The sequence below is a fragment of the Lolium rigidum genome, chromosome 5, assembly GCF_022539505.1.
Source record: "Lolium rigidum isolate FL_2022 chromosome 5, APGP_CSIRO_Lrig_0.1, whole genome shotgun sequence".
NCBI classification, from domain to species: domain Eukaryota; kingdom Viridiplantae; phylum Streptophyta; class Magnoliopsida; order Poales; family Poaceae; genus Lolium; species Lolium rigidum.
In genome coordinates this window covers 228,438,091-228,459,734 of record NC_061512.1, presented here as the reverse complement: position 1 = coordinate 228,459,734, position 21,644 = coordinate 228,438,091, and the positions used below count along the sequence as shown (strand labels likewise).

The window sequence follows — 21,644 nt, the reverse complement described above, 5'->3', positions numbered from 1 at the left end:
TAGCCGCCGGGGTTGGGTTTTGGAGCCGTGTCCACCACCTCCCCCAGACCTGATTGCGATCGACGGGCGGGGTCAGTCTCGTCGTCTCGAGTCGCTTCCACGTACCAGACCAGACCAGCGATGCCGTCGTATAGAAATCCAATACGGAGTTATGAGGTTCAAAGAAAAAAAAGAGTATAAGAATGTTCTAACGGACCTTGCAATATGTAGGTGTGATGCTGAAATGCAAAGCTAATTTTTCAATAAAGAGAACATTTTTAATAGCCAGAGATACCAACTACTACATTCAACCTTTGTAACAACGTACGGGATATCCTATTATCAGCGGATACACATAGAGAAAAAAAGATCCGCTAGGTATTTTTAGCCATAGCAACAATAATACATCCACCATCAAGATAACGGATGAACTTCAGCCTCTCCAAAAACGACGCCACCAAAAGTAACAGTCCACAAGCCCGTCGTCGCGCGATCAAAGCTCTTAGGTTTTACCCCGAAGATAGTCATTCGTTGTCAAAACAAGATCTTTAACAAGGTTATTGCTACACGGCCACACACAATAAATTAAGAGCTGACCTTGGATTTTCACCCTGAAAGGTAAGACAGTGAACTTCACCCATGCTGACGTCCTCACTTGCATACTGCTGCTGCGAAACCCAGAATACCAAGCAAATCCCACAATAGCGTGGAGATTCTAACCTCCATTACCCTTCCTCCAATTCGGTCTTCATGATATTCTCCGCTTCTGAGTTCACCATGGACCAAAATATCATCTGATGACAACAAAGAGCGGAGCTTCGCACCGCTCCCTCCATAATCAAAGGGCCTTGTGACCGCGAGGTCGCCTCGCTCGTCTGCCGCCGCTAGCACCGCATCGACGCTCTCACCCGCAAGCACGTCACCGTCGGTTTCTCGCTACGCCGCGCGCCCGTCCCACCTCCTCGCCCGCTTCCCCACGCTCGAGTCGCTCCCGCTCAAGGGCAAGCCCCGCGCCGCCATGTACGGCCTCATCCCCGACGACTGGGGCGCCTACGCCACGCCCTGGGTCGCCGCCCTCGCCGCGCCGCTCGACTGCCTCAAGGCGCTCAAGCTGCGACGCACCGCTCCCTCTAGAATCAAAGGGTCGAAATAAAAATAAGGGTGTGCATGACCGAATAACACCCGATCTAGCAAATTTTAGGCATAGGGTGCACTATTACATTTGGTGGTGGAGGCTTTCGAAACTCACCACTCGGCTAGATCAAAAGAACCGGCCTCGGGAAAGTCTCCATCTTCGCACAAGAGGAACCCCGGATCAGTTTCCTTATTAGGAAGATCCAGCCGAGACGGGCTGGACGTCACAATCCAGCTGCCGCAGGCACTCGCCGACATCACAAGGCGTCAGCGTGCCAACCTACTCGCCGGAGCCAAAGCCTAAGCCCACACAAGCCCATCCCGGCCCCGGCAGGCTCGTCTCCCACAACCACGCAGCAGGAGCGCCTTCGACGCGAGGAGGCCAACTTCGTCATCACCAATGCGTGCTCGCCGGCGGGATCCTGCAACATCTCGTCGCCGCATCTCCTCCAAGCACCGCATCATCACCGCAAAAGCCGAGGAAGATCTCCGCGCGCGTAGATCACCAGTAAAGTGCAAAGCTATGACGCCACCGATGTAGTCAACAAATAAACGAGCCGAATAGCCTTTCTTCTCGAGAATCTCGGGCCAATTAGCCAATATTTGGTCTCATTTCTTTGTTGTAGCTGTAAAATGTTCACCCTACACTTACTATAAACAACTACCTCTATTTTTTAACGTGGTGTATATTTTTAGTCAAAAGTCAGTACTATTTGAATATTTTTTATCAATATTATTGAAAAATGTATAAATATCTGTAATATATAATAAAATTATGCTATGAAAATATGTGGTATGGTAGATCTATTAATATTAATCTGGTATTCTAGATGTTCGTATTTGTCCCTAACTCCCCATATGCTCGGTCAAACTTACAACACGTATCTAGAATTACTACTTTTTTATTATAAAGGATGCTGTATTACTCAAAAGGTTTAAATATTACATCCGGCCTCTCCATAGCTACGATGCACACAACCGTCGAAGAACAGTACAAGTCACATAAAAAAAGTTACAAAATACTGGTAGATAGAACTCGGCCGCCAATTAGGCCATGGAAGCTGCAATCCTACGATTATGAAGTTATCCATGTTGGATAATAAACTACTTGGTCGTATTTTCCAACCATGTAGATACCTCCGTAAATGAAAGGATACGGATGTCGCCTAGAGGGGGTGAATAGGCGATTTAAACTTTTACGAGATGGGCTTAACAAATGCGGAATAAAACTAGCGTTTACTTTGTCAAGCCCAAAGCCTATATACTATGGTTCACCTATGTGCACCAACAACCTATGCTAAGCAATACAAGCAAGTATGTGATAGCAAGATATATATAACTTCAAGCACGATGGCTATCACAAGGTAAAGTGCATAAGTAAAGAGCTCGGGTATAGAGATAACCGAGGCACGCGGGAGACGACGATGTAGCCCAAAGTTCACACTCTTGCGAGTGCTACTCTCCGTTGGAGCGGTGTGGAGGACAAGTCACTCCAAATGCACGAGGGCCACCGTATTCTCCTCGAGAATTCCCACCAAGAGGGATGTCCTCGAACCACTATGTAACCTTAGGGAGGTTACCGAACCCGCACAAAGCTTGGGGCAATCTCCACAACTTAATTGGAGGCTCCCAACAAATTTCCACAAAGGCCTTGCCCTTGAAGAATCTCTACAACTTAATTGGAGTCCCCAAAAACACCACTAAGATGCCACAAAGGCCTTGCCCTTGGAGATTCTCCACAACTTAATTGGAGTCCCCAAGAACACCACAAAGATGCCACAAAGGCCACTAAGCCGTCTAGGGTCCAAAGACCCAAGAGTAACAACCTTCTTGCTTTCACTTCCACGAATCACCGTGGAGAACTCAAACCGATGCACCAAATGCAATGGCAAGAACACCACAAAGATGCTCAAGTACTTCTCTCTCAAATTCCAACAAAGCTACAAAAGCTATTGGGGGAATAAGAGAGGAAGAGCAAAGGAATTCACAAAGAACACCAAGATCAAGATCTAGAAAGTTCCACTCACAAAGAGATGGATTTGATTGGTAGAAATGTAGATCTAGATCTCCTCTCTTTTTCCTCAAATGGGGGAAAAATCATGAAGGGATAGAGAGATAGAGCAAGCTTCTCTAGTTCAACAATGGAGGAGAGAGAGAGTGAAAGAAGCACCTTGTTCCAATGGGGAAGAAAGCTATTTATATGAGAAGGTCTCCAAAACTGACCGTTGAGCAAGTTTTCGTGTAACACCGGAAGTTCCGGCCACAAGGGCCGGAAGTTCCGGCTGGAAGCTTTCGCTCCAAAACTGACCGTTATGCACGTTTTTGTGTAACACCGGAAGTTCCAGCCACAGGGGCCGGAAGTTCCGGCTGGATCCCTTCGCACCTGTGCAGCTGATGGACTGAGTGTGGGCGGAACTTCCGGTGACCGGAAGTTCCGGCCAAGTTCCGGCCTACTTCCGGAAAAGCGCGAAAACCATACTGGAACCATCTGCGAGTAAAAACGATGTTTCCGGAACTTGCCCGGAAGTTGGGCGGAAGTTCCGCTGACCGGAACTTCCGGCCAACAGCACCGGAACTTCCAGCCAGCGAACGCCGAGCTTCAACGTGAGGGGCGCTGAGGATCTGCTGAGAGGAGCAACTGCGCGGAACTTCCGGCTGTAGAGGCCGGAACTTCCGCCAGGAGCAAAAGACAAACCGGTAAAACCTCCAACCTCGAAAATGCAATAAGTTGAGTTAGGAAACTCGGATTTAGGTGAAACCAATTTTGTTGGAAAGAGGACGACAAGAGCTACCCAAATATGGAAATCAGTGGGGGCTGATTTTCTATGATTTTTAGAGGTGCAATACCTCAACATGAGAAACCAAGAAAATCACCAAACTCGAAAACGCAACAAGTGATCTATGCAAAATCCGTTTTCGATGAACTAGAGCTTGTCATGAGAATAAGCACAAGCTCGAAGACATCACATGGATAAGATCCAAATAACAACCAAGAAATATGATGCAAGGATGCAAAGGTTTGAGCTCTCTCCGAACGATACGATCGAGTTACTCACTCGAGAGCCCTCTTGATAGAACGGCAACTAAACTATAAACCGATCTCCAACTACACTATGAGACCGGTGAGAAAGAAACCCTATCAAGAGCAAACCTTAACCTTGCGCATTCCGCTTGAGCTCGATGATGACGATCTTGACCGCAACAAGATGGAACGCCTTTCTTGCTTGTGCTTGCTTGACGAAGTCTTGTAGATTGCTCCCCCATAAACCACCATGGGAGAGCTTCTTCTTCGCCGCAACTTCACATATCCATGAACACCATATAGATGGCAAGAGTCAAGCAAAGGATCTCTTCGAGATGGCTCATCTTGAACTTGCACTTCATTTCTTCATTCTTCATCATGTTGATGTCTTGAAGTAACTTGAGGGCTCACTTCATCTTCATCTTCAAGACATACTTGACAATTGATATCCTTCATCAATTTCTTCTTATTGCAACCTTGAAGCCAACAAATGGTTCAAGCATTTCCTATGGACAACACCTACAAATATAACTCAATGCAAACATTAGTCCATATGGATTGTCATTAATTACCAAAAACCACACATGGGGGCTCCATGCACTTTCAGTAAAGAGGTCTCGGTTCTCAATAAACGGAGTAAAGTCATACACCGGTAGATGACCTGCATAAGAGAAGAATTTTATCGTTAAAAACCTTATCATTCCTACATAGCCAAAGCGACCGTGATAATGATAATCGCTCCCACTCTGATAAAAGTCTTGAACCTAGAATCCATCCCATTTAGCCAATTGCCAAGGATATTTTGCAATGCTACGTGGAGGGTATAAGGTAGAACATATATGAATGATTGTCTATATAGAGCTAGCGAACCCAAGCACGGGAAGAAAATATGCTTTATTGTCTCCTCTTCGTGACATAAAACACATTTCGTACAACCGTGCTAGTTGCATTTAGCATTATTATCTTTAGTAAGGATAACACCACGAGGAAGGTACCATGTAGAAATCTTAGTTTTTAATAGCATCTTCATCTTCCGACTTATTATTCAATACCGACTGAATGAGTTCGATTAAAGCTTTGTACATGGATCCTACCGACAATACACCGTTCTTGGTAAGTCCCCGACGGAATTCATTAGACCCATGTATCAAGCTCGGATTGAAGCTAATCTCTGTAGCAATTCATTCCAATAATTCAACCGGGACCCACTAAGATCACGCCTAAATTTCATAACTCGGAGGATATGTGTCCATTACCTTCTACAAGGTGTCTCCTTTATGACGGTACAATATTGTACAAGGCTATATATTCTTCTCGGAAAGTGGTTGCAGCCAACCATTTATTCTCCCAGGACCTTATCTCTGATCCGTCTCCGATGTAAATAGAAACGTATGGAAAAAATTGCTTCTTAGTTGTCATAATTCCAGCTAAAAAATGTGAATTTCTAGGTTTTCAAAGAACATGAGAAATAGATTTGGAGCCAATATACTTTCTCCGCAACAAGTTTTGACATGCGACATCCTCAGTTAACAACCTAGCTAGTCATTTTCCTATCAAGGCCTTGTTTTTAACATCCATATCATGGACACCAAGTCCATCATGATCTTTGGAACAACAGACAACACTCCATTTAGTCAACCGGTATTTTTCTTCTCACTAACTCCTTGCCAAAAGAATCTGGATCGGAAAGGATCCAATCTATACAGAACTCCTTTAGGCAATTGGAAAAAATAAATCATATACAATACCATGTTTGTGAGTACTAAATTTATGAGGACTAATCTTTCACCTAGAGATAGTACTTTTCCTTTCCAGATACTAAGACGTTTTGTTAGTCTTTCCTCGGCTAATTTTCATTCCGCGACAGTGAGCCTCCGATGATGGATCGAAATACCCAGATAGCTAATTGAAAAACTGGCCAACCCACATTCAAAATGTTTAGCATAATGTTTGGCCTCATCTTGGGCCTCGCCAAAACAGAACAATTCACTCTTATGAAAGTTTATCTTAAGACTAGATAACTGCTCGAAAGCTGATAAAATTAATTTTAGATTTATCGCCTTTTCCAAATCATATCCCATAAAGAGAATTGTGTTATCGGCCTATTGAAGGATAGATAATCCACCATCAACTAAGTGTGGGATGACTCGTTCAATTTGACCATCAACTTTAGCATGCTCAATTAAAATAGCCGAGCATATCCGCCACAATGTTAAATAACACCGGAGATAGAGGATCGCCTTGCCTTGATGTCTACGCACACTCCTTTTCCTGTAGACGAGTGTTGGGCCTCCAAGAGCGAGAGGTTTGTAGAACAGACAGCAAGTTTCCCTTAAGTGAATCACCCAAGGTTTATCGAACTCAGGGAGGAAGAGGTCAAAGATATCCCTCTCAAGCAACCCTACAATCACGATACAAGAAGTCTCTTGTGTCCCCAACACACCTAATACACTTGTTAGATGTATAGGTGCACTAGTTCGGTGAAGAGATAGTGAAATACAAGTGGTATGAATGAATATGAGTAGTAGCAACGGCGCCAGAAAATAGCTTGCAGGCGTGCAGGAAGTAAAGATGCAGCAGAACAGTAAATAAGCGATGATTGCAGTATTTGGGAACAAGGCCTAGGGATCATACTTTCACTAGTAGACACTCTCAACATTGATCACATAATAAAACCACTCTACACTCTCTTGTTGGATGATGAACACCACTAATTGTGTAGGGCTACAAGAGCACCTCAATGCCGGAGTTAACAAGCTCCACAACATTCGATGTTCATATTTAAATAACCTTAGAGTGCATGATAGACCATTGCAATTATACCGAGTACTAACATAGCATGCACACTGTCACCTTCACACTATGAAAGGGGGAAAAGATCGCATCAATACTATCATAGTAATAATTAACTCCATAATCTACAAGAGATTACAATCATAACCTATGCCAAGTACTACATGATGCACACACTGTCACCGTTACACCATGGAGGAGGAATAGAGTACTTTAATAACGTTACTAGAGTAACACATAGATTGATAGTGATACAAATCTCATCATATGAATCTCAATCATGTAAGGCAGCTCATGAGATCATTGTATTGAAGTACATGGGAGAGAGATTAACCACATAGCTACCGGTACAGCCCTTAGCCTCGATGGAGAACTACTCCCTCCTCATGGGAGACAGCAGCGTTGATGAAGATGGCGGTGGTGTCGATGGAGATGCCTTCCGGGGGCACTTCCCCGTCCCGGCAGCGTGCCGGAACAGAGACTCCTGTCCCCCAGATCTTGGCTTCGCGATGGCGGCGGCTCTGGAAGGTTTCTCGTACCGTGGCTTATTCGTTTAGGGTTTTCGCGACGGAGGCTTTAAGTAGGCGGAAGGGCGGCGTCAGAAGAGACCTGGGACCACCAGACAACAGGGGGCACCCCCCCTGGGCCGCGCCGCCTTCATGTGTGGGCCCCTGTGGCTCTCCTCTGGTCCCTCTCGGGTGTTCTAGAAGCTTCGTGGAATTATAAGATGTTGGGCGTTGATTTCGTCCAATTCCGAAAATATTTCCTTACTAGGATTTCTGAAACCAAAAACAGCAGAAAACAGGAACTGGCATTGCGACATCTCGTCAATAGGTTAGTTCCGGAAAACGCATAAATATGACATAAAGTATGTATAAAACATGTAGGTATTGTCATAAAACAAGCATGGAACATAAGAAATTATCGATACGTTGGAGACGTATCAGCATCCCTAAGCTTAGTTCCTACTCGTCCTCGAGTAGGTAAACGATAACAAAGATAATTTCTGAAGTGACATGCTACTTACATAATGTTAATCATACTATTGTAAAGCATATGAGATGAATGCAGCGATTCAAAGCAATGGTAAAGACAATGATTAAACAACTGAATCATATAGTAAAGACTTTTCATGAATAGTACTTTCAAGACAAGCATCAATAAGTCTTGCATAGGAGTTAACTCATAAAGCAATAAATTCAAAGTAAAGGCATTGGGGCAACACAAAGGAAGATATAAGTTTCAGCAGTTGCTTTCAACTTGTAACATGTATATCTCATGGATAGTTGTCAACATAAAGTAATATGATGAATGCAAATATGCAAGTATGTAGGAATCAATGCACAGTTAACACAAGTGTTTGCTTCTAAGATAGAAAGAAGTAGGTAAAGCCGACTCAACAATAAAGTAGAAGATAGGCCCTTCGCAGAGGGAAGCATGGATTACTATTTTTGTGCTAGAGCTTTTATTTTGAAAACAAGAAACAATTTTGTCAACGGTAGTAATAAAGCATATGTGTTATGTATATTATATCCTACAAGTTGCAAGCCTCATGCATAGATTACCAATAGTGCCCGCACCTTGTCCTAATTAGCTTGGATTCACATGGATTATCATTGCATAACATATGTTTTAACCAAGTATCACAAAGGGGTACCTCTATGCCACTCGTACAAAGGTCTAAGGATAAAGCTCGCATTGGATTTCTCGCTTTTGATTATTCTCAACTTAGACATCCATACCGGGACAACATAGACAACAGATAATGGACTCCTCTTTAATGCATAAGCATTCAACAACAAATAATATTCTCATAAGAGATTGAGGATTGTTGTCCAAACTGAAACTTCCACCATGGATCATGGCTTTAGTTAGCGGCCTAATGTTCTTCTCTAACAATATGCATACTCAAACCATTCAACTCATGATAAATCACCCTTACTTCAGAAAAGACGAACATGCATAGCAACTCACATGATATTCAATAAAGAAATAGTTGATGGCGTCCCCAGGAACATGGTTATCGCTCAACAAGCAACTTATAAGAAATAGGACACATAAGTACATATTCAATACCACAATAGTTTTTAGGCTATTTTTATCCCATGAGCTATATATTGCAAAGACAAAGAATGGAATTTTAAAGGTAGCACTCAAGCAATTTACTTTGGAATGGCGGAAAAATACCATGTAGTAGGTAAGTATGGTGGACGCAAATGGCATAGTTTTTGGCTCAAGGATTTTGGATGCACGAGAAGTAATCCCTCTCAATACAAGGCTTAGGCTAGCAAGGTTGTTTGAAGCAAACACAAGTATGAACCGGTACAGCAAAACTTACATAAGAACATATTGCAAGCATTATAAGACTCTACACTGTCTTCCTTGTTGTTCAAACCCTCACCAGAAAATATGTAGACCTTAGAGAGACCAATCATGCAAACCAAATTTCAACAAGCTCTACAATATTTCTTCACTAATAGGTGCAAAGTATATGATGCAAGAGCTTAAACATGAGAACAACAATTGCCAAGTATCAAATTGTTCAGGACATTATACCAATTACTACATGTGGCATTTTCTGTTTCCAACCATATAACAATGAACGAAGTAGTTTCAACCTTCGCCATGAACATTAAAAGTAAAGCTAAGAACACATGTGTTCATATGCAACAACGGAGCGTGTCTCTCTCCCACACAAGGATGAATTTATTCAGAGAAAGAAAATAACAAAACGAAAATAAAAGCACACGAACGCTCCAAGTAAAGTACATAAGATGTGACGGAATAAAAATATAGTTTCAATAGAAGAAACCTGATAAATGTTGATGAAGAAGGGGATGCCTTGGGCATCCCCAAGCTTAGACGCTTGAGTCTTCTTGAAATATGCGGGGATGAACCACGGGGGCATCCCCAAGCTTAGACTTTTTCACTCTTCTTAATCATATATCATCTTCCTCTCTTGACCCTTGAAAACTTCCTCCACACCAAACTCAAAACAACTCATTAGTGGGTTAGTGCATAATCAAAAATTCACATGTTCAGAGGTGACACAATCATTCTTAACACTTCGGACATTGCCCAAAGCTACTGAAAGTTAATTGAACAAAGAAATCCATCCAACACAACAAAAGAGGCAATGCGAAATAAAAGGCAGAATCTATCAAAAACAGAACAATCCGTAAAGACGAATTTTTTAGAGGCACCAGACTTGCTCAGATGAGAAAAATCAAAACTAATGAAAGTTGCGTACATATCTGAGGATCACGCACGTAAATTGGCATATTTTTCTGAGTTACCTACATACGTAGTGACTCAATTTCGTGACAGCAAGAAAACTATTTCTGCTGCAGTAATCCAAATCTAGTATCAACCTTCTATTAGAGACTTCACTTGGCACAACAATGCAATAAAATAAAGATAAGGAGAGGTTGCTACAGTAGTAAAAACTTCCAAGACTCAAATATAAAACAAAAATTACTGTAGCAAAATAAAGACATGGGTTATCTCCCAAGAAGTGCTTTCTTTATAGCCATTAAGATGGGCTCAGCAATTTCAATGATGCACTCCCAAGAAATAAGAGTTGAAGCAAAAGAGAGCATCAAGAAACAAATAAGAAACACTTTTAAGTCTAACCCACTTCCTATGAAAAGGAATCTTGTAAATAAACAAATTCATGAAGCATAATGCAACAAGCATAGAAAGATAAAACAAATGTAACTTCAAAAATTTCAGCATAAAGAGGGAAACTTAATATTATTAAGATGCATATAACCATGTTTCCCTCTCTCATAATAATGTCCAGTAGCATCATGAACAAACTCAACAATATAACTATCACATAAAGCATTCTTATCATGAGTCTCATGCATAAAATAATTACTACTCCCAACATAAGCATAGTCATTCTTATTAATTGTAGTGGGAGCAAATTCAACATAGTAGCTATCATCAAATATAGGAGGCATATTGTAATCATAATCAAATTTATCCTCCATAGTAGGTGGCACCAAAAGACTACTATCATTATAATCATCATAAATAGGAGGCGAGTATCATCAAAGAAAATTTTCTTCTCAATGCTTGGGGGACTAAAAATATCATGCTCATCAAAACCAGCTTCCCCAAGCTTAGAACTTTCTATATCATTATCAACAATGGTGTTCAAAGCGTTCATACTAATATTACTACTAGCATGCAAATAAGGTTCCATAGGTTTTTTAATTTCCGCATCAAACCATCCATGTCTTAAATCAGGAAATAACTTAAAAAGCTCACAGTTGCTTTCCATTATGCCTAACTAGTGAAAATAAAAACAAGAAACAAAAAGATGCAATTGCAGGATCTAAAGGAAATAGCTTCGAGCACTCACAACGGTACCAGAAAAGTGTTTGGTTACACGGGACCGGAGTGTGAATGCCTTTTACCTTTCCTCCCGGCAACGGCGCCGGAAAAATGCTTGATGTCTACGCACACTCCTTTTCCTGTAGACATTGTTGGGCCTCCAAGAGCGAGAGGTTTGTAGAACAGCAGCAAGTTTCCCTTAAGTGAATCACCCAAGGTTTATCGAACTCGGGGAGGAAGAGGTCAAAGATATCCCTCTCAAGCAACCCCGCAATCACGATACAAGAAGTCTCTTGTGTCCCCAACACACCTAATACACTTGTCAGATGTATAGGTGCACTAGTTCGGCGAAGAGATAGTGAAATACAAGTGGTATGAATGAATATGAGTAGTAGCGACGGCGCTAGAAAATAGCTTGCTGGCGTGCAGGAAGTAAAGATGCAGCAGAACAGTAAATAAGCGATGATTGCAGTATTTGGAAACAAGGCCTAGGGATCATACTTTCACTAGTGGACACTCTCAACATTGATCACATAATAAAACCACTCTACACTCTCTTGTTGGATGATGAACACCACTAATTGTGTAGGGCTACAAGAGCACCTCAATGCCGGAGTTAACAAGCTCCACAACATTCGATGTTCATATTTAAATAACCTTAGAGTGCATGATAAACCATTGCAATTATACCGAGTACTAACATAGCATGCACATTTGTCACCTTCACACTATGAAAGGGGGAATAGATCGCATCAATACTATCATAGTAATAATTAACTCCATAATCTACAAGAGATTACAATCATAACCTATGCCAAGTACTACATGATGCACACACTGTCACCGTTACACCATGGAGGAGGAATAGAGTACTTTAATAACATTACTAGAGTAGCACATAGATTGATAGTGATACAAAGCTCATCATATGAATCTCAATCATGTAAGGCAGCTCATGAGATCATTGTATTGAAGTACATGGGAGAGAGATTAACCACATAGCTACCGGTACAGCCCTTAGCCTCGATGGAGAACTACTCCCTCCTCATGGGAGACATCGGCGTTGATGAAGATGGCGGTGGTGTCGATGGAGATGCCTTCGGGGGCACTCCCCGTCCGGCGAGCGTGCGGAACGAGAGACTCCTGTCCCCCATATCTTGGCTTCGCGATGGCGGCGGCTGCGGAAGGTTTCTCGTACCTTGGCTTATTCGTTTAGGGTTTTCACGACGGAGGCTTTAAGTAGGCGGAAGGGCGGCGTCAGAAGAGACCTAGGGCCACCAGACAACAGGGGGGCGCCCCCCCTGGGCCGCGCCGCCTTCATGTGTGGGCCCCCTGTGGCTCTCCTCTGGTCCCTCTCGGGTGTTCTGGAAGCTTCGTGGAATTATAAGATCTTGGGCGTTGATTTCGTCTAATTCCGAGAATATTTCCTTACTAGGATTTCTGAAACCAAAAACGAAGAAAACGAGAGCCGGCACTGCGGCATCTCGTCAATAGGTTAGTTCCGGAAAACGCATAAATATGACATAAAGTATGTATAAAACATGTAGGTATTATCATAAAACAAGCATGGAACATAAGAAATTATCGATACGTTGGAGACGTATCATGCCTCAACCATTTTTTTGTACGAAAGTATATGCCAACGTCGTCATTGACCTTGATGGCAACACTTCCTCCAAAAAATGTTATTAATTAATGTGCGCCACTCATCATAGAAATCTTGCGTTTTGAGAGTTTGTTGAAGAAAGGACCATTTATCTTTATCATAGGATTTCTCAAAGTCAATTTTGAGGATCACCACATTCAACTTTTTACGAAGCATTTCGTGGATTGTTTCATGCGATATCACAACTCCATCTAGGATATATCAACCTTGCATAAAAGCCGTCTGAGTAGGGCGCACCACCTGATCAGCCACCGAATTAAGCCTAATAGTAGCTACTTTGATGAAAATTTGGAAGCAAATGTTAAGAAGACATATTGGTATGTATTGTTGAATCCGTTCCGCACCATTAACTTTTGGTAGTAGGATGATCTCTCCAAAGTTGTACGGAACAATTCAAGTTGCCCAACATGAAGTTTGGCAAACAAGTCCAATAAATCAATTTTAATGATGTCCCAGAAGGTTTGATAGAATTCAGCCGGAAATCCATCAGGACTTGGCGTCTTATTATGTTCCATTTGAAAAACAACCTTCCTTAGCTCCTCTTCAGAATAAGAGCCTATCATCAATCCTCGGATTCATCCAATGATACATTTGCTTCCTCCTAGGCGCCAAACAAGGTTTTGTAATAAGACCTAATGTACGACTTCAGCTGCCCATGACCTTCAATCACGCCCTCATCCTGAACAAGAGAATGAATGAGTTTATTTCTGTCCCTACCATTTGCAACACTATGAAAGTATCTCATATTCGAATCTCCTTCCGAGCGGGAACTAGGTCTTAGATCTTTAGTACCATTTGAGTTCCTCCTCACACAGTAGACCAGCTAACGCTGCATTGTATTGAATTTTGAGGTCAATTTCTTGCGTCGTTAATGGTCTCAGTTCAGTGATTGCCTCTAAATCATCTATTTTTGAAAATAGACCGAGTTTCTCTTTCTTGAGCTGCCCAGTCATGTGACGTGCCCACCCAAAATAGTGAAAATTAGCTCATCCAAGATCATAGACCCACGGAACTACTAGTTCCCAACCGCGAGTTATAGTGGGAATCCCAAATGGGTATTGCCTACTTCCGGTCGCTCCTAAGTTGGGCTTACACAAAATGAGATTTCAATTGGCGCTCAACAGAGTCATTGATCAAGATGTCAAGAAAATTTCTCGTAGAAGACAAGTAATATAGGTCGAGTGGTATTAGAACTCCAAGACCCGTACCTACTCGGGTACCAAAAAAAACGTAAAGCCCTCTGCCATCCCCTTTTATAAGCACGCACAAGACGATCCTTGGAGGAGCCATGAGTAGCCAGCACAACTCGCCTTAGAGCTGATCGCATATCTGAAGTCGACGAGCAACTTTATAATCGCTATACAATCTATAATCGCATAAGCGGCAGTAGGTCTTTACTCGCAGAGCGAAGGAACGATGTTGGGTACATCGTGTATCCCGTCCCTGGTATCACTCGTTGACTTCCTCCTTTACCTCGTAATCCATCTCTCTATGGAACATGGTATGATTTCCCCACAAAATTTGGCACCCACAAACGGTCTGAGGCGTCTAGAATTGAGTTCCAAACGAGAATTTTCAGTGAAATCGGGTTGACAATTGCGGTCGAACACTTCACCCAATTTGAAAATCTTGCCTTCATCTAGGACGAATCCACCTGGTAAACCAAGCGAGATCACCAGTGGCACGGTCGTGTGAAATCAGCGACATCGACATCTTTGGTGGGTTCAGGTAAGAGTACGGTACTGAACAATAGCAAATAGAGATTGGAGCACACCAAATGTCCATCGATATCTTCCTGCAATTCTCCTAGCACTCAGTGAAAGTGGTAATTCTTCTGACCTAGAGGCACGAAGATTGCTTTGACAAATGTCACCCATTTTGGATAGATTCCATCAGATAGATAGTACCTTTTGGTAATAAGTCTCTATTGATCTCATAGTTGCATGGTGGAGCATGACCTTCCAAAAGTTTCATGAACACCGAAGATCATTTCATGGCATTGTGCGATCCCGCCATGCCAGAGAACGATGCCAGATCCACATGTCTTTATCTGCCGTAGCCTCAAGTACCACACTGCATTATCCGTGATGCCCTTTGTACAAACTTTGCCAAGCAAACGGATAGTTCTTCTATGACCACGGCATGCAATCGATGCTTCCAAGTATCTGAGGAAATCCTCACGCTCCATTTTGTGCCATGATCCTAGCAATCTCTGCTTCATTTGGCCCTCTTAAATAGTCTTTGCCGAGCTTTTCCACCACTTTTGTGCGGAATCTGTACATGCATTTGATGACAGTGGACTCATCATGCGAAGGTAGTCGTCACATGCATCGACAGGGGCTCCATATATGCAAGCATGCTCATGGCAGCTGTGCACTTCTAGATTGATGAGAAATCAGGGGGTGTCGATGATGTCGTGCTTTAGCTTAAAGTACTTGTCGTATTTTCTCACGCCATGAATAATTTTCATGAACTCATCTTTGCTCATCCTATGGCGCCTCCGAATATTGGCAGCGTATGTTGGCCCGTCGATGGAGTAGTTGGTGTAGAGAATGGTATGACCCTCCATTATTTCTTCCACGCTTCAAACCTCCACGCCATGGCCCCTTTTTCAGCTTGGCGGCATTTTTTTTTGAAGGCAAGCAAGGATCGATAAGTGCTCATGAACGTCGGTGTCGAATGCGCCATCTTCCTTCATCAATTGATGTATCATCATCTCATCGTCAGTATACATATCTATGAGACAAAATGAAATCACCAACGAAAACAATAGCGGAAAGAGAGGCAAGAAACAACAGCGGTGTCACCTACCAAACAAACGGCTAAACACCTTGCGTGCGCGAGTGCTCGCTCAAAGAAGTCGCTGGGTTCGGGCCCGAGTCGGCAACCAACCGGCGGAGAAATGGGTGGTTCGGTGAGAGGAGTCGTTATGGAATCAGGTCTGTCCAAAAGGTCGGCGAAATCAACGGCCACGGGAGGGGTGTCGGGTCATGAAATGGGGGTGGTACATGCATTACTTTTACCTACATGGCGAGGGGCGCGGCTTCCGCGTGGCGCTGTGGCAATGACCCCTGTAGCAGAGATGGCCTCAGGGCGATGAACACTATATTCGATCGCGCTGGATCAAAACACCGAAACAGCTTTTGGGGCGCAGCTAGGCTCGGTTAAGTGTCCGGCATTTCTGAAGACATTTGAGGGACGTTTTGGAGGAGGGACTGGAGATGCTCTCAGGGCTAGGGACAAAGTCCGGATGATCGCGGCGGTTTAATGGGATCGTGGCCTCGGGCCAACGAAGTTACACGGTGACGGGCGGCCTTTGGACCTTCCGTTTTGCAATCCTCAGGCGAAACTGTATGATTAGTGTTCTTTTACCTGCCCTCAAAAAAAAAATTAGTGTTCTTTTACCATTCCTGTGTTTTTCAATCTGTGATCCGTGGTCACCACACTCCTCCTGATGATTTTGATCATTTTATTATGGAGATACTGATGGCTTGATCGCAAGGCAATAAAAAAAAGTTCAAACTGCTTAACAGAAGGTTCCAGCAAGAGCTAAGCTTAGCAACTGTTCGACCTGTGGCGTCAATCTGTGACATGTCTAAGAACTCAGACAATTGTACATGTACCTCGTCAGCGGTACACAGTCAGTCAGTCAGGAGGGCGTTGTTCCCCTTCAGGGTGACAACCCAGTAAACTACTAAGATGCAGGAGCAGCCGGCCAACCAATTGGAAACGCAAGCTAGCCTCCCTGAATTGGACTGAGCCAATGATGATTGTTTAACAGGATAGGTTATGTTATTTAAGATCTGTGGCAAAACACTCCTTTGCAACTAAAAAGATAGTGTACTATCAGGAAAGAAAATCTGTCAGGCCTTGTTTGGCGCCAAAGTATTAGTGGGGATTAGCGGGGACAAACCGTAGCAAACTCCAAATACCCACTTATTCTAAATACATGTTTGGTGCTAGAGTATTGAGCGAGTTTAATCCCCGCTTATCCTCACTTTTTCTCAAATCTTAGTGTATTTTTTCAATCTCCAATACTCTACCCTTACCTAGTGGATTGGGGATGGGGTTTTGCATGGATTGGGTGACGTTAGGGTTTCACCCAATACTCTAGAGTATTATCCCAGTAATCCCCACAAACACTCTAGTACCAAATAAGGCCTCAGCTGGACAAAATGCATAAGCAGAGTTCTTGGTGACTGCTACCCTGACATGAAAATTCTTAGACTGTATAAAAAAATAGCTTCACCACCACAATCTAGCTATTTGGAGTCAGATAATTTAGTTAAAAATGAGCTCAAAGATTCCATCGGATAAACTAATCCGACAATTAAATATAAACGATAGATTCAAGAATCGAGGGACCAGAGAGACGCAGACTGTTTAGATCCAAGGGACATAATTTACAACGGAGCAGATACCGATGGCGAGCCAATAGATCATGGATTGATTAGTTCCATGACAGACATAACTAAAATATGCAGCAGCTTGAATGCATCCATAATTTTTTTGACGAGACGACAGCACGAGAGCTAGGAAGCATCACTCTGACAGACTACCCAACAAAATCAACAGAACCAACCAACTTCCTTTCTTCCTCATCTGAAATGGTAAGAAAATAAAGGTCAATTAGGAAGTCCCAAGAAGAGATTGTTGCCTTCTATTGCAGCAAGAAGGGGAATGAAGTTAACTGGCTGTTACATCATTAGCGACAGTATGTAATCAATGACATCATTATCATATAAGTAGAGTGTGCTTACCTATAAAGTGGGGAAACAAGAAAGGTACATGTGCAATAGTCTGAGTTCTTAGACATGTCATACTAAAAAGGCGTTTGTAACAGCTAATGGCATGGAAAATTCTAACAGGGAAGAAACCAATATCCAAGTAATATCAGGAGATACAATCTAGGCACTTCGCTCAACCAATTAGTTCAAGATGTCCATTTGATAGAATATCAAAGTGCTAGATTGTCATGGTCTTAAAGAAGTGCGTCCCTCGGTCCATTTTTCTAGTACTAGCGTACTAGGTAAGCTTAACTGCAATTTTCCTTTCTCCTGAGGAAGATCAAGTAATGACTACCACTAGCAACGATGATGGGTGGCAACAGACAAGGACAACTAGCAGGAAGACACAACCACAAGAAAACTCTAATTGATGTCAAAACGATTGATAAGAATATTGAATTCATGGAGGATTCTCAGTTCTACAAAGATGAACTGAACCAAATGACTCATATGACGGATTTCTTCTTCCTTTTGGACACACAATATTTGATAGACTTCATCATTCAAAGAGATAAAATGAAATAAAGCATAAGCAGTATACCTCTCTGGAAATAACTACTTGCAGTCTAGACTCTACATCCATCTCTTTGTAGCCTTATTCCTCAAGTCTTGGTAACTTTGTCGTCTAGTCTTTTTAAAATCACCATTAGAGGATACAAGCTGCTTCTGCCTACCAACAGAACTTGTTTCTACTTTTGGGTTTAAACAGGTCTCTTTGAACGGGATAGCAGGGCGCAGGTTGCAAGCTGATGATTTTGTTGCGGGAAGAGATGTTTTTCGCACTGATACTCTAGAGCTTCCTTTGGATTCACAGTTTCCTGGAGTGCCATCGGTAAGATGAACATTGAGCAATTCTCTCGGCGTTACAGGAGACTCAGAATCTGATGATGACGGGCTACTGCTGCTCATATCATATAAAAGATTGTTTGACATCACTGGCAGTTCAGAAGAGACTGTGTTTAAGTTGACAGAAGATGCCCTTTTAGCCCTTGTCAGTTCAACAACCTATTGTCATCAAAGAAACAAAAAATGAGAACTCAGCATTTTACCTTAAGCAGGTAATTTCTAGCTAATATCTTGGAAGAACAGCTTACCATCTGCTTCAGAGATGACATATCTTTCTTCAGCTTAGATATTACCATATTTTTCCTTTTAAGAATATCCTGCAACTCTGCGATTCTCTACTTGCAAAAAAAGAGAAAAAAATGTTGTTAGGATATGCCATCTGAAAAGCACCATGGAAGCATCATGATAATACGTACCTTGGCATCAGCATTGCTAGATGTATGTGCAGCTGCAGTTAGTTCTTTTATAATTGCATCTTTCTCTTCACATTCCTTCTGAATGTTATACAACTCTTGTTCTGCCGCCAGGGAACTTAGCTGGATGAAACTTACCCGTGTCATCAGTAAGAACTTTATGTGTTCAAACACTGAGAAATGTTGATGAGAGCAGAGGAAATGTATAGGTGTATTTGCATAGAAAAATGATGCTCATAAATTACTGTACACATAAATAAGATGTCATCACCGTAGCAGATGCAGTCTTATTACCTGATTGTCCCCGTTTACATGAGTATCCACTGAGGACACAACACTCCAACAAAAGTCAGAGAGGTCTGACATCCGGCGCTCCTCGTGATCCACAAGACTTACACTAGACCTATCAACTACATCGCTCTTACATCATCGGTTCGACAGAAATCCTGCAAGTTTATCCACCATAAGAAAATATAATTGAGATGAAAAGTACCTCAGGCAACTACTCTCTGCAAACACATTCTACCTTTGTCTTCTGAGGAGTAGCAGCAGTTTCTGCTCGAGATGACACACAGCATTGTCCTAGCTTATTGCAGCTTACCAACTCAATATTTTCCTTTTCGGCCGAAATGAAACTGTCACACTTGACATACTGCTGTTGCAGGGAGTTCATTTCGCCGAACAGATCATCCAGCTTCTGCTGCATGCTTTGCAGCACCTCATCCTGTAAACAGAAAGCATTACTTTTCCAGTTCACTTGGATCAACATGCCAAACAATATAAATTCTTACTTCCAAAATAAAAATGTTTGAAGTTGCAGTGGAACCCAATGATCTATGCACAATAAATGGTCTAAACGGGATGAACTTATGCAGGCATCTTCAATATCGCAGGTTAATCATCAATGGCCATCATCATTGAGTATCAATATAAGATAAGATAAAAACGGAGGAGACAAACAGAAGCAAACCCTAAAATGAATCGACCGCTGGAGCTGCTCGATGCGGCGGGCGGCGTGGGATCGGGATGAAGCGGCGGCCACGGTGGCGACGAGGAGGACGCGGTGGAGCGGGCTGAAGAGTTCCCACGCCATCGCCTCTTCCTTGGGGAGGCCGGGCGCGGCCACTTGGGCGGACGCCGCCTCCTCGGCGCCGACGAGGCGGCCCTGGAGCGAGACCCACGCGTGCCGCCGCGGGCTCGCGGGTTCGCGGAACCGGCTCGAGAGGGCACAGCGGCGTCGGGAGGACGACGAAGAGGACGAACGGACGGATACGCGGGAGGGAGGCGGTTCTGGGGCGGGGTCGCCTCGCCGGCGCCGGCGGCGGGGGCGGCGACCATGGCGACGAGAGCCGTTTCGATTTGGGGAGGACTTTTTTTTTGGCTCTGTTTGGGCGCGTGGCTTCGGGAGGGTGGATTTCGAAATGGAGATATAAACGGACAAAATCTCGGAAGGTTCACCTGTTTTTTTTAAAGATTCACTCGGCTGTCGTTATTTTACCTGGCCCATATACATTAGCTGATGGGCTAACATGGTCCAGCCCATATAGCAGAAACTGGGCCTATTTTGACGCAACTCTCTCTCTCCCCGGCCGCAGGCAGGCCGATGGAGCAACCGCAAGCAGATCCGGTGGCGTCGGAAGCTGTCGCCGGCGCCGGCGACGACGCGGACGCGTACCGCATCCGGCCGCTCGAGCTCGGGGACATCTCCAAGGGCTTCTGCGACCTCCTCGCGCAGCTCTCCCCCTCCGCGCCGCTCACCGAGGACGCCTACCGCACCCGCTTCGCGGAGCTCGCGCGCCTCGGCGCCGACCACCTCGTCCTCGTTGCGGAGCACGCCGCCACGGGCCGCCTCGCCGCGGCGGGGGCGGTGCTCGTGGAGCGCAAGTTCATCCGCCGCTGCGGCACCGTGGGCCACGTCGAGGACGTGGTGGTGGACGCCGCCGCGCGCGGCCGGGGCCTCGGCGAGCGAGTCGTGCGCCGCCTCGTGGAGCACGCCAGGGGGAGGGGGTGCTACAAGGCCATACTGAACTGCACCCCCGAGCTCAAGGGGTTCTACGCCAAGATCGGATTCGAGGAGAAGAACGTCCAGATGGGGCTCTACTTCTGATCTAGGTTCCGCTTTCTCGGATCTCTTCCTGGTGATGTTTACTACTAGTAGCTGTTGACTTATCGATGAAATGTGATTGGAATTATTATTTGTGCTTTTATGGCTTGATGATTTGAACAATTGTCTTGGTTAAAGATTTGCAATCTATCAAAGTAGCAATCCTTGCTGCTTCCATGAACTTGTGATGACTGTGGCTTGCACTGGCATTGCCGTTTATAGCTAATCACGTCAAAATGAGCTGCACTTTTCTCATTCTGATGAATACAGCTTGATGTAGTTACACTGAGATCCAAATAATCGTTCTCATGATTGCATATGATTTTCACTTGAGGTGCTAAAAGCAATCTTAGAACATCGCAATAATAGAGAAATCACTACCTCCGTTTGTAATTGTTGTAACAACATTTTCACTGCACGTTTGTAATTCTAAAATCAAGTATGCAAAATAGGTAAGCAAATTATGTCTAACTGTTTTTGGACATTGGTGCTTGTAAAGAAAAAAAAGGAATGGGCTTAATATTTGACGAGAAGACAAATAGTTTTAGCATTTGGTGAA

General features: G+C 43.6%; 1 protein-coding gene and 2 pseudogenes across 1 annotated transcript; 2 read left to right on the top strand and 1 right to left on the bottom strand.

Moving 5' to 3' along the window:
* The first annotated feature begins 120 nt into the window (after positions 1 to 120).
* On the top strand, positions 121 to 9,431 carry LOC124657194 (annotated as a pseudogene).
* A 7,899-nt stretch (positions 9,432 to 17,330) lies between these two features.
* LOC124657193 lies at positions 17,331 to 20,494 on the bottom strand (annotated as a pseudogene).
* Positions 20,495 to 20,584: 90 nt separating this feature from the next.
* LOC124658373 (glucosamine 6-phosphate N-acetyltransferase 1-like) lies at positions 20,585 to 21,273 on the top strand. The gene has a single exon (XM_047196722.1). The coding sequence runs from the start codon at positions 20,585 to 20,587 to the stop codon at positions 21,086 to 21,088; it is 504 nt and encodes a 167-aa protein (XP_047052678.1). The 3' UTR covers positions 21,089 to 21,273.
* Positions 21,274 to 21,644: the final 371 nt, after the last annotated feature.

Excerpts from the sequence above, each read along its gene's own strand:
- LOC124658373 (XM_047196722.1), top strand. The coding sequence starts at position 20,585 with ATGGAGCAACCGCAAGCAGATCCGGTGGCGTCGGAAGCTGTCGCCGGC.